The 13,488-nt window shown below is 48.3% G+C and overlaps 1 protein-coding gene across 2 annotated transcripts in view; it reads right to left on the bottom strand.

The window, feature by feature from the left end:
• Window positions 1-13,488, bottom strand: part of TRPV1 (transient receptor potential cation channel subfamily V member 1) — a 41,466-nt gene that overhangs the window by 24,107 nt on the left and 3,871 nt on the right. The window contains exons 2-10 of one of the 2 annotated variants that reach the window (XM_003799055.3): window positions 13,147-13,463; window positions 12,288-12,454; window positions 12,067-12,219; window positions 10,961-11,101; window positions 10,510-10,808; window positions 9,528-9,707; window positions 6,596-6,754; window positions 5,259-5,354; window positions 3,596-3,666 (exon numbers count right to left, since the gene is read on the bottom strand). In XM_003799055.3, coding sequence (XP_003799103.1) covers window positions 3,596-3,666; window positions 5,259-5,354; window positions 6,596-6,754; window positions 9,528-9,707; window positions 10,510-10,808; window positions 10,961-11,101; window positions 12,067-12,219; window positions 12,288-12,454; window positions 13,147-13,430 — 1,550 coding nt within the window. In that variant the 5' untranslated portion in view covers window positions 13,431-13,463. Of the gene's footprint in view, window positions 1-3,595; window positions 3,667-5,258; window positions 5,355-6,595; window positions 6,755-9,527; window positions 9,708-10,509; window positions 10,809-10,960; window positions 11,102-12,066; window positions 12,220-12,287; window positions 12,455-13,146; window positions 13,464-13,488 lie in introns of those variants that run through there. The other variant, XM_003799056.1, reaches the window with a different exon arrangement.

Below are 13,488 nucleotides of genomic sequence, written 5' to 3'. Positions count from 1 at the left end.
AGAAATAATTAAAGAAAATATTCTAAGACTGAGGACATAAATTTTCAGATTGAAATAGCCCACTAAATGCTCAGAACATTGGATAAAAACAAACCCACATAAAAATGCATCATTAAGGGCTGGTAACTAGGATCTACAGAGAGCTCAAATTAATCAACAAAAAAAGAGCAAACAGTCCCATCTATTGCTGGGCAAGGACATGAACAGAACCTTCTCTGAGAAAGATAAACAATTGGCTAACAAACATACAAAAAAATGCTCATCATCCATAATCATCAGAGAAATGCACATCAAAACCACCCTGAGACAGCACTGAACTCCAGTGAGAATAACCCACATCACAAAATCCCAAAGCTGCAGGTGCTGGCACAGATGTAGAAGGAGGGCAACACTTTTCTACTGTTGTTGGGACTACAAACCAAAACAGCCTCTTTGGAAAGAAGCATGGAGAATCCTCGAAGAATTCAAATTAGACCTCCATTTGACCCTGCAATCCCGCTACTAAGCATCTACCCAGAAGAAAAAAAAATCATTTTATCATAAGGACTTTTGCACTATATTGTTTATCACAACTCAATTCACAATCACTAGGATGTGGAAACAACCTAAATGCTCATCAACCCAGGAATAATTAACAAGCTGTGGTATATGTATACTATGGAATACTATTCAGCCATTAAAAAGATGGAGACTTCACATCTTTTGTACTAACCCGGATGGAGTTGGAACATATTCTTCTTAGTAAAGTATCACAAGAATGGAAAAGCAACAATCCGATATACTCGATAGGAACATGAAACCAGTAGATGAGCTAATACACACCCACATAAGAGAAAAACTCAAATCAACTCAAGTTGGTGGGAGGGGGAGAGGGAAGAGGTTGGGGCGCTCCAGTTAATGTGCACAATGTAAGGGTATATGGCACACCTCTCGGGTGTAGGACACAACTGCAAGAGGAACTCTCCCTAACAAATGTAAACATCGTAACCTCGTTGTTTGTACTCTCTCATTAATCTGCAATTGTAAAACATTTGCATCATTAAGTTTCAGGGCACCAGGTACAAAGATACAAGGAGAATAATCAAAACGGGTCTTAAAAGAGGATCTAGAATCAGAGTGGTTTCATCTATAACACTAAAGCAAAAAAATAGTAGAAAAATATCGAACTTTTCAAAGAATGTTATGCATAAACTATCAATTGAATGTGATGATATAATAGAGATATTCTCAGACACACAAGATTTAAAAGAAAATTTACTCTCCTATTCTCCAACATAAAACTTCTCTCCTGGTTCTTGATGTCCTCCTCCAAAACAAAGAAGCAAACCAGGAAAGAGGAAGACATTGGTTTCAGAAAATAAGAGACCCAAAGGGAAAGGGATCGCCAGGACGTTAGTGAAAGAATGACAACTGTACACACCAGAGCAATGTGACTGAAGATTCAAGGACCCTGAAAGCTGTCATCACTGTGTCCTCTGCCATTATACCCTCTTTTTTCATCAGATGAAAATACAAAAGGATGTGCTCAAACGAAGGGAAAAACCAGGAAAGAAGAAGATAGAAATAGACAGGAACTCTTTCAGGAAAGCAACAAGAATTCTGAGGTTGGCAGCAAAGAGAAGTCTCAGGACAAGAGCTAAGCAGCAGGGGTGGAGAAAAACCACCCCAGTGAGGAAGAGAATCCAGGGCTCCAGGGGGGAAATTCCTCAAAAAAAAAAAAAAAATGGTGGGGGGAAATCTGATAATGCCACTTACGTGATTGATTTTTGAGGGAATTATATTGAGAGATTTGAGGAGATGTGGGAAGAATTAGCAATCGCCACAAAGAAAACTAAACAAGTGAAAAACAAGGTAATTATTCACTTCAGAAGAAAGTAGAAGAGGACATTGTGAATATTTGCAGAAGTCTAACAATGTAAATACTGAATACCAATTGGAACAAAAAATTATTCCATCGTCACATAATAAGGTTCCAGGTTATTTTCTGAAGGAAGGGGGTTCCCTGTGGCATCCACAGTTTTTACTCATCTATCTTCCCCTAAACCAGTGTGTCTCAACAAAGAGTGATTCTGGCACCCACCTCCCCAAGTGCGGGGCCTTGGCAACATCTGGAAACTTTTTTTTTTTTTTTTTTTTTTTGCAGTTCATGGCCAGGGCTGGGTTTGAACACACCACCTCCAGTATATGGGGCCGGCGCCATCCCATCTGGAAACATTTTTGATTGTCAAGACTAAGTGACAGCAAGAATGGAAAAGCAAGGATCCAATGTACTTAATTTTATTATGAAGCCAGGAGACAATCTAATACGGGCCCACATAGGAGAAAAACTTAATTCTATTCAAGTTGGGGGAAGGGGGAACAAGGGAGTGGAGAGGAGAGAGGGCATTGGTGTGCTCCCACTTAAAGGCCACAAGGTAGGGGTGAATAGGACACCTTTGGGGTGTGGGATGCAACTATAAGAACTCTACTTAACAAATTCAAAAATTATGAACTAGAGGGCAGTGCCTGTGGCTCAGTGAGTAGGGCGCCAGCCCCATATATGGAGGGTGGTGGGTTCAAACCCAGCCCCAGCCAAACTGCAACAACAAAAAACCAGCTGGGCCTTGTGGCAGATGCCTGTAGTCCCAGCTACTCCAGAAGCTGAGGCAAGAGAATCTCCTAAGCCCAAGAGCTGGAGGTTGCTGTGAGCTGTAATGTTATAGCACTCAACCGAGAGTGACAAAGTGAGACTCTGTCTCAAAAAAAAAAAATTGTGAACTAGTTTTTTGTACTCTCACAATAACCTGGGGTAGGGAGAGACTAAGTGACAGGAGAGACACAAACATCTCGTTGGTAGAGATCAGTTATGCTGCTAAATATTCTACAGTGCACAGGGCAGCCCTTCTGCCACCATTACCAGAAATTATTTAGTCCAAAATCTAAGTAGTGCCAGCCTGGTGCAGTAATCCTAGCACTCTGGGAGGCCAAAGTGGGTGAATTGCTTGAGCTCAAGAGTTTGAGAGCAGCCAAAGCAAGAGGGAGACCCAGTTTCTATGAAAAATATAAAAATTAGCCAGACATGGTGGCACACACCTGTAGTCCCAGCTACTTGGGAGGTTGAGGCAAGAGGATTACTCAAGCCCAAAAGATTATGCAGGGAGACAGAGTGAGACTCTGTCTCAAAAAAAAAAAAAAGAAAAGAAAAGAAAAGAAAATGTCAGTGGTGCCAAGCTTGAAGAGCCCTGCCTTAAAGATTGGAAATTCCTTGCAGGTGGGAATTGTATCCATTTCATCCCAGTACGCCAGTGCCAACCCAGTAAATGGCAGATGGATGGTCAAATGGATGGAAAAGGAGAACAAGTGTGCATCTAAGTGAGGCTGTAAGTCACATGAGCTCAGGGCACAATGTGTCGATTCCCAGCACCTGACACACGTCTGGCACAAAGTAGGCCCTCAGTATTCATTCATCCATTCATTGGATGAATCATCCCTCCACCACGTTCACTGAGGTCCTACTATGTGCCAGGCCCGGCATAAGTGAGAGAAGGAGTGAAAACTGATTACCATCTCCTCAGAACTGGCCCCAAAGAGGTAAAAGGGTCGAAGTGTCACTTACAAAAGCATCTCACTGTAGCTGTCCACAAATAAGGCCTTCATGGATGGCCGTCTCTGCAGGAAATATTGAATCTGCAGGTAAACAGACCAAGTAAGATCCCTGGAAATGTCAGAAGTAGCTGCACAATGAGCACTCAGCCCCAGGAGGGGACAGAGGAGTGTGTTAGAGTAGGGACCATGGGAAGAGGGAACAGTCTGGGTCAGGCCCAGGGGGTCATATTGGCTGACTCAGTCAGCAGCAATTTTTTAAAATACAGACTGGATTTACAACTATACCTAGAAACAAAGATAGGAAAGAAAACCACCAAAATGTTATCAATTTCTGTGAATAAATAATGGAATTGGGCAATTGTTTTCATTTTAATTGGTGCTTTTTTCCCCCCTTAAATTTAAGTAAGCATTAGAGGAAAAAGCTTGTTAACCAGCCTCCACTGAACTCACTCACCAGATTAACTAACAGGAAGGTCCTCAGCAGGATACTCACATCTCACACACTTCTGCACCCTCGCACAAGCGAATTCGCCATTGTGGCTTTGTACCTTATTATAACGTAAACTATGTGTGTGAAAAGAAAGACAGTTGTTTCCATGAAGACCAAGTCCAGTGATTTGGAAAGACTCCACAAAAGTGAGTCACAAAAAAAGGGGAGGGTTATATCTTGAAAACTGGGAGTTCAAATAATCACAGTTATCCCCAAATCTGAGCTCTTTGTACCCATCTAATTCCTCTTTGAAGAAACTGAAACTATAAATTATAGCTGATGTATCACACGCACAGTGTTTGCAAGATGTAAAATCCCAAACAGGCCCCATGTTCAAAGACAGAACTGACTACTCTTTAGAAAAATGGCCAAGGATTGCACAGTTGTGAGTTTCAGACTTCCTTCATTGTTCTGAGCTTTAACAGACTGTTTTGATGAGTTAAACAACTGCCAGTCATGATCCTACCCCTTAAGCAGCTTCCGCTCTGCTTCTGTAATTACACATCACAGGCATCAGAGAGGCTCCCTGGAAGGGCCCTTCCTAGCTATTTGCAAGCTTGACTGCCCTGGGCCCATGGGGATGCACTGGGCAGAACCCCTACCAGCACCAAGTGTGAATGCCTAAATCAGTAATCATTTAATTGTAACTGAAAAGTTATACAGGTACAATCCTTGGCCATTTTTCTATAATGGAGGAATAGTCTGGTTCTTTGAGTGTGGGACAGCTGTTTGGAATTTCTTTTTTTTTTTTTTTTTGAGACAGAGCCCCAAGCTATCCCCCTGGGTAGAGTGCCATGGCATCACAGCTCAGAGCAACCTCCAACTCCTGGGCTCAAGCGAGTCTCCTGCCTCTGCCTCCCAAGTAGCTGGGACCACAGGCGCCCGCCACAACGCCTGGCCATTTTTTGGTTGCAGCCATCATTGTTGTTTGGCGGGCCCGGGCTGGGGATTCGAACCCGCCACCTTAGGTGTATGTGGCTGGCGCCTTAGCCGCTTGAGCCATAGGCGCTGAGCCAGCTGTTTGGAATTTCACATCACCTTTCTTGCAAAAACTATACCTATAATACATCATCTGTGATTTCTGTGTGTCTGACGAATAAAAAAGCGAGTGAGCAATGAGCGCTTCTCTTGGCTTTTTGTTTTGGTGATAAGAGAAACTCACAGCATGGGGAGGAATGCTTACCCCTCGGAAGAAAAAGTAGACTCCCCCTGCCACAGACAGAATCTCTCCAGTGACTCGGAAATAGTCTCCAATAGTGTTTTTCATCTTAAATGGAGGCTGTGAGATGCAGAGAAGTGGGTGATGCTGTTAATTACCCACTTGTTCACTCAACAGGCATTTACCAGGTACCGTGCCCTGTGATGAGGACCCAGCCTCTGCCCTGAAGACACACCCTCCATCAGGTTGACACAGCAACCTGATGGAGGGACACACAAAGACACTGCATTCTTATGGGGACACTTGTAAGGAAGCTCCTCTGGGGGGCCTGATTCCCCAAAGAGGCAGCTCCAAATGCCAAGCAGAGCATCCTTACACTGTGCTGTGCTGCTCCCAAGAGTGCCCTTTTGCTGGGAGCAAGGTGATGGGATAGGTGACACACACCCCACTGCCATAGGAGTCCTGCTGCCCCCATGGCCCACAGGGAGCACCTGTTCTCCCAGGAGCATCGGGGACTCCCGTGGACAATCGAGAAAGGGACACTCCCACGCATACATGCAGGCCTTGTCCTTGTGTTTCAGCCACCATCTTCTGAGGTGGGTTTCCTTTCAGTTTACTCTCAATGTTTCATAACCACTGGTTCACTAGTTTGCCTTCTTAGCACAGTTTTTTCTTTTTCTTTCAAAACCAAGTCATTAAATGGTCTTAATGGGTGGATAGAAATCAGGTTTCATCTAACTATGAAGTCGAGTTCTTGAACCAAATTTACGAACAAGATGCCTTGGAAATAAAGGCAGCAAATTTAGTGCCCTGGGTATAGAATGAGGGACTCGATTCAGAAATTCTATGGAGTCCATGGCTCCCATAGAGGGAAAAATGCCAATCATAGGCTGATTTTATGCATGGCTCAGGGGCTGGCACAGAAGGAGTGCTCAGAAGTTTATGTCCAGAGGATGAATAATGAGCACGTGAGTGAATAAAAGAGGGCAGGCAAGCAAGATGGCAATGGGCTTGGGGCTTACACCATCCCATGTCCCTGCAGACGCAAGGGTGAGCTGCTTCCTGTGCCCTAGATCCTGCATGCTTTTTACACTGAGTACCCCCCTCTGCCATCTGGGACCTCAGCAACCAGGTGACCAGCCTCCCAGGCCACAAGGCTAAAGGAGACGGGCCAAGAATGGTCACCAGAACAGCCTGAGTAGGAAACTGAGCTAAGAGACAAAGGCTCTCCAAGTGAGCCTTCCACTGCTTCAGCAAATGAGGACAAAGTCCAGGACAGGGCCTGCACCTGGTCCAGTGGGGCTTATGAGAAAATGTTCCCATCCCAACCCCAGAGCCCAGGCCTGATCCTCCGGCCGCACCAAGCCGTCCACAGGCCTGTAGTACGCGGCCGTGGTGAAGATGACCATGTACAAGCAGTAGGCAAAGAAGTTGAAGTAGAAGATGCGCTTGACGAATCTGTCCCACTTGTCCTGCAGGAGTCGGTTCAGTGGCTCCACCAAGAGCATGTCATGGCGATTCTAGAGGGAGCAAAGAGAAGTGAGGCTCGCTCTCCCTGCCAGGAACCGCCTGCATGCCCACACCAGCCTGCGGTGCTGCTCAGACCCTGTGACCATGGCTCAGCCCACAGAGCAACTGAGGGTCACAGGAGGTCTGGACCAGCCCTGCTGTGGCTTGCCAACTGACCCACTCTCTTGGCCTAAATGTTCCCATGTGTACAGCAGATAGGGTAAAATTGGACAAACCCTAAGTGCCCACTCAAAGGCCCACAATATTTCCCAAAATACTGTGCCCATTATCTCCAATAGCTCTCTCCTGAGAGCCTACATCCTTATTATTCCCACAGTTATGGGAAGAAGCCGGTTCAGGCAGGACCTGGCATGAGGCTGCTTAGAGAAGGGACTAAGAGCAAGCAAAAAGAGCCTCTGGGTCCCTTGTTTCTCACATTGCTATCCCTGGATCGGGTAGGAGTTCCTGTTCCCCTGCAGGAAGGGCCAGTACCTGGATTCTGTCATTACAAGTATGCTTTGGGGTGAAAGTCTCATACCCACGGACTTTGTTATAGTACAGGTGTCCCTGGGATAGATGAGCCAAAATCAGATCACTCTGGCCTCTTTCTTGACCCCCAGCTCAAGGTCAAGCTCCCATGACAGAGTCCCTGTTCAGTCTTCTTGACTACCTTTCCACCACCTCAGGAAGCCTCTGGAGACACTCAGACTATAGGAAGCATCTATTCTTTGGAGTAACATTGATCTTTTTACTTTCCACTGTGGTCCCAGCTCTGACTGAGGGGCCCAGGACAAGTCCACACTCCTTGCCCCTGAGAGTCTTCAGAGACATAAAGACATCAGTGGTGGCCCCAGAGTCTCACTTCTCCAGGCCAAACACAGCAGTCCTTTTTGAGGTCATTTCCTACCCAGACTGCTCCTCCAAGACCACCTGCATCCAGGACTCTAAGGCAGAGGCAGCCCAGGCCTGGGTGACAGGGCAGAGCAGAACAGGCCTCTCCTCCCTGGGGCACATCTTCTAAATGCCACCTCTGACCTGTGACACAGCATGGTGGCCCCACATTGCTGAAGACACAGACTCCAGCCCAAAAGTCTGCCTTAAAAGCTCAAAGCATCACCTTGGAAAGAAGAGGCAGTTAGGTGGCCTTTTGAAGCAATGGTGGCAGCATGGACTGTGGTATTGAAACCTGCATTTGGAGCAGAATAATTTAGTCTGATACCTACCTCACACCAATGCAAAAATAAATTCTAGGTAATGAAAGTGCCCAACACAAAATGCCTATGAGGGAGCAAAAAGAAATTATGAAAGGATACGCATATAACCTTGAAGTGGACAAGGTCCTTCTAAGCAAGACCCAAGTCACAGATACTACTAAAGAAAAATTTGACCCTATCAAAATGAAAACCGTCTATAAGCAAATGAAGCCATACATGAAGTTAAAAGGTGGGAGAAAATAAAATATTTGCAACCTATGCAATAGAGAAAAGATCAACTCTTTCTGTAAGACAGCATCTAGTGGGGTGGCGCTGCGGCTCAAAGGAGTAGGGCGCTGGCCCCATATGCTGGAGGTGGTGGGTTCAAACCCAGCTCCGGCCAAAAACTGCAAAAAACAAACAAATAAAAAAAAAAGACAGCATCTAGTAACCTCCCCAAAATGAGCCCTAGAAGAAGTCACAAAGGATAATGAATAGAAAATCTACCAAAGAAATATGAAAGTTTGATAAACACAAATAAATTCTCAGCCTCACCATGGATCAGGAAAATGAGAAATAAGATATTAACGAGATAGCATTTTTGGTTCTATCAATTTAAGCTAGTTTTTTTTAAATATTGATAATATCCAGGTTGGCAAGAATATGGTTAGTTGTGTACCTACTGGGTAGGCGTGTACATTGATTAAGTGAGTGTTCTTTTTGATTTAGCAATTCCAATTCCAGGTAGACTTCATTGACAAACTCTCCAGCCCATGCCAAGTGCCCTGAAGCATGCCATAGCAAAAAACTGGAAATAACTTGAATGTCCTTCTATCGACACTTACTCCCCATCCCTACTGCGGAATCCAATGTGGATATATATATATATATATATTTTTTTTTTTTTTTTTTGAGACAGAGCCTCACTCTGTCACCCTGGGTAGAGTGCTGTGGCCGTCATAGCTCATAGCAACCTCTAACTCCTGGGCTCAAGACTCCTCTTGCCTCAGCCTCCTAAGTAGCTGGGACTACAGGCGCCCACAACCATGCCTGGCTTTTTTTTTTTTTTTTTTAGAGACAGGATCTGACTCTTGCTCAGGCTGGTCTTGAACTCCTGAGCTCAAGCAATCCACCTGCCTCGGCCTCCCAGAGTAGTAGGATTACAGATGTGAGCCACCTTTCCCAGCCATGTGACAACAGTTTTAATGGAACAGACCTATATATACTAATACAAAACTATCTGTAAGATATGCCATTAAGTGAAAGTGTTGTTCCACGTTATGTACAGCATAATCCCACTTATATAAACAAAATGAAATTACGTATTATGTGGTATTAAAGGAGGGTCCTTTTTGTCCATGTACCTCTGAAATGTTTCAGTTTTTACTGGATCATAATCCCTTACCATTGGTTCGCTTAAGGAAACTGTTTGGTGGGAATGAATGGGACTACATGATGAGACTGTAGGGCCTGGCCTACAGGGAAGTAGATGTTCACTGATGGGAAGACAGGCAGAGCTGGGCCAGAGGCTGGGGCTGGAGTGCAGTGGCCCTGAAGTCCTCCCTGGCTGTGTCTCAGCCCTGCCACTCACGGGGGTCTCACTGCTGCTGTAGGCGATCACCTCCAGGACTGAGTTCTTCTCACAGGTGTCGATGCAAGACAGGTCGTAGAGTGAGGAGTGCACGGGCCCATAGGCCCACTCGGTGAACTTCCTGGACAGGTGCCTGCACTCAGGCTCCTGGATCTCCCTCTGGAGAATGTAGGCCAAGACCTGCCACCGGGGAACATGAACCTGTTAGAGGCCAGCCTGGGGGCCAGCCACAGGTAACATCTTCACACAGGTACCAGGTCTGCTTGGAGAATAACTCTGCCAACCCCTACCCTCCTGACCACCATCAGAATCAATGCCCCTGCAGCCACTTCAGGCCCAGTGCCACGTCACACCAGGGCCCCTAGCTCTACCATTTCACAGTGAAGGGCAATGGTGCTCCATTCTAGAAAACCTCAAGCCAGAAGGAGGAAATAGATAATCCAACAAAGAAAACCAAGGTCAGAAAGCCAGGCTCCTCATCCCAAGGGGCTCATCTGAGCAGGAACAGGATTCCAAAATCACCTGAGCCTGAGATGCCCCCTCCCCTCTAATTCTCAGCAGCCCCATCCCCACCATTGGCCTTCTGTGTCCTCTGATTTCCCTTAGGCCTGCCCTACCATAAACTCTCCCATTAGGACCCTCCCTGTCGCCCAAAACTCCTGCCTGCCATGGACAAACCTAGCAGCTTCTTTTTCTGTTCCACCATAAACTGACCCAGTGCTCCCCCAGGCTCCAGAAGCCCCCTACCCCACCCCATGTCTTGCAGCCACTACTCAGAGTTGGAAATCAGAAGTGCTGCATTCTGCCAGGCTGCTCCCAGTTCCTCTGATTTATCCTAACAGCCCTTCAAGCTGGTGTGACAGAATTGGAGTCCTACACTCATGGTGGTGGCAATGCCAGGCACTCCTAATGAGGCAGGCAGCCCTCTCCCACAACGCCATCTCAAGTCACACCCTGAGCCTGGGCCAATGCCCCCTCCTACCCCGATCTTCCCCGTCCCAGCGGCCAGGGCCAATGGTGTCATCCCCTTCTTGTTGGTGAGCTCCTCCAGCTTCAGCGTAGGGTGGAGTTTGGCCCCCAGGATCAGAATCTCATTGTACATGGTTGTCACAAACTTGGTGTTGTCAGCCGTGTTGTCTGCCACCTCCACCAGCGCGTGCAATACCGTGTTGCCCACTGAGTCCCTGGCGCTGATGTCGGCTGGCTGCCAGGAGTTCTGCAGCAGGAACTTCACGATGGCCAGCTGGTTGGTGCAGGCAGCCAGGGAGAGGGGCAGTTCACCTGAAGTCAACACAGGGGCCGTGGTAGCCCTCAGGAGTGAGACTGAGCCAATCCCTAAACCACCAGGGCTCAAACTCCCTCTATCTCTGCCCCAAATCACCCCTTAGCCAGAGCCAAAATGCCAAGTGTCTGCCACCACGCAGTCTTCCTACCAAAGTAGAAGCCAGGCCGCTCTTTGGTCTTCTTAAAGAAATCCCCATTGGCCGCAGCCTGGACATCTGCTCCATTCTCCACCAGAAGGGTCACCAGTGCCATGTTCCGCCTCTCAATGGCAATGTGCAGCGCCGTTTGTCCTACAGAGGACACATGCCAAGGCTTTGTGACCACAGTCCTGCCAGGCTGCACAGACAGGTGCTGATGTAGGGCCCAGGTAGCCAGCAGCTGGTGTAGGAAGAGAGGGCAGAAAGTGCCTGGCAGATCCATACTGTAGGAGACAAGGTCGGGATCCCCCAAGGGGGCCCTGGAACTTCCTACACAAGAAAGACCCTGGCAACAGGAGGTACACGACTACAAGGCAAGCTCAGCGCCTGTAGCCCAAGTGGCTAAGGCACCAGCCACATACACTAGAGCTGGCAGGTTCCAATCCACCCAAACAACAATGACAACTACAACTAAAAAATAGCTGGGCATTGTGGTGGGCGCCTGTAGTCTCAGCTACTTGGGAGGCTGAGGCAAGAGAATCGCTTAAGCGATTGGAGGTTGCTGTGAGCTATGATGCAACAGCACTCTACCCAGGGTGATAGCTTGAGGCTCTGTCTCAAAAAACAAACAAACAAAAAGACTGCAAGGCAGGCCAGACAAGGTGGCTCACACCTGTAATCCTAGTGCTATGGGAGGCCTAGGTGGGTGGATTGCTTGAGCTCAAGAGTTTGAAACCAGCCTGAGCAAAACCGAGATCCCATCTCTACTAAAAATAGAAAAACTAGCTGGACTTCACAACAAGCACCTGCTGTCCCAGCTGCTCAGGAGGGTGAGGCAAGAGGATCACTTGGGCTCAAGAGTTTGAGGTTGCTTTGAGCTATGACGCCACACCATGCAGTCAAAATTACCAAGGTATAAGAAAGAACGCCAAAGGGGCCGGAGGCCATGACTTCCAGGGGAGGGACCACCAAGCTACCAGGGAGAGGCAAGGACCCCCAGGACCAGGAGCCACCTACTCAGTGGCAGGGACAGGAAGTACAGAACTCAGAGCAGTAAGACGGCCCCAGGACGACAGCCTTCTGGTTCCAGGCCCCCTGCACTGAGCTGCCCTTCTCACCCTTGTAATAGCTGTCTGTGTAGCTGGCGTTGACAAACTCCTTCAGGCTGTCCGTCTGCCGGGCAATCTCCAGGAGCAGAGGAATGGTGTCGTTCTGCCCGTCGTGCAGGTTGAGCATGGCTTTCAGCAGACAGGTCTTCCCTGTCTCGGGGTCTGAAAGACAAAGGGAGGGTCAGAGCGGGCTGGGGCAGGGCCTCCCCAAGCCCGGCCCTCCTGGCCACCTTTGAACTCGCAGTCAGTGAGGTGCTTCTTGCTCTTCCGCAGGAAGAGGAGCAGGCTCTCCAGCTCCTGGCAGTTATTCTGAGCGACAGCTTCAAAGATCCTCCTGCGATCATAGAGCTTGAGGGTCTTCTCGGTGCCAGTGGTGACAGAGTCCTGGGACAGCTGCCTGAGGGCCAGAAAACACCCTCCTCTCATACCCAGGCCTCCCCTTGGCCCTGCGGCCTTCAGAGCTTTTAAGGAAACACAACTAAACCCTAAGGCAGACCAAAAGGGGAACAATCGTGACACAAAAGCAAGCTCCTCAGTCCAGGAAGCTAATATAACAAGGAATAGTGGGACACATGTATCCCATTCTGTGCCTGCCCTCTCTATAGACCCCATCTAGAAAGTCTTCACCATCACCACCCCCTACACCCAGGCCCTTTACTTCTCTGCCTGCAGGGGAGCTGGGGCTCAGGAGGTGGTGGCCCAGTGGGGGCTGGAGGCAAGGGTTTGGCCTCTGCTTAGTGAACAGGGTTCCTTCTGCTCCCCAGGACAGTCAGCCTGTGGGCCCTCTTTGCCCTGCTGTTTTACACTCTCTATCTAAAGCCCCCTGGCCTTGAGCTTTTGCACTTAAAGTCCAAGTGTTTGGGGCTGGTGAGCATTCCAGGCCCAGACAATAGAGGTCAGCCGGGATCAGTGTATACACCAGCCTCAGGGATGATGTGTCCTGTCAGGTCTTCTGAGTGTAGATGCTGGGCCAGACCACCCTGAAGCCCCCTAGCTCCCTGGTTCTATGGCCTTCGGCCCAGAAGCCAACCACCATGTGGCATCTCCTGGCAGTAAGGGAGATGGGGGGAGGGGAAGATGCAGACTCACCTGGCACAGGTGGGGCCATCCCCAGGCCTCTGAACAATGACAATTGGGCTGACTGTGATGGTTGGGCAGGAAGCCATCTCTCCTTCCTCATAAGAGCCATCCATAGAGGACACCTCCTCTGAGTCACCCTTCCCAAAGAGCCGGGCACGGCTCTTGGCCGTGGAGAAGTAGGACTTGGCTGGAGGTGGCTTGGAGTCAGGATCTCCATCTGGAGGCTCTGGGCAGGAGTCTTGTTGGGGTAGGTGCTCAGGCTCCCCCAAGTCTGAGCTACGCTGTTTCTTCATCCTTGCCAGATCCTCTGTGACCCAATGGGCAGCCTGCTGCAGCCACCAAGACAGGATT

Source organism: Otolemur garnettii, unplaced genomic scaffold (assembly GCF_000181295.1).
Source record: "Otolemur garnettii isolate 467f Iridium unplaced genomic scaffold, OtoGar3 scaffold00145, whole genome shotgun sequence".
NCBI classification, from domain to species: domain Eukaryota; kingdom Metazoa; phylum Chordata; class Mammalia; order Primates; family Galagidae; genus Otolemur; species Otolemur garnettii.
This window is presented reverse-complemented; position numbering and strand designations above follow the sequence as displayed.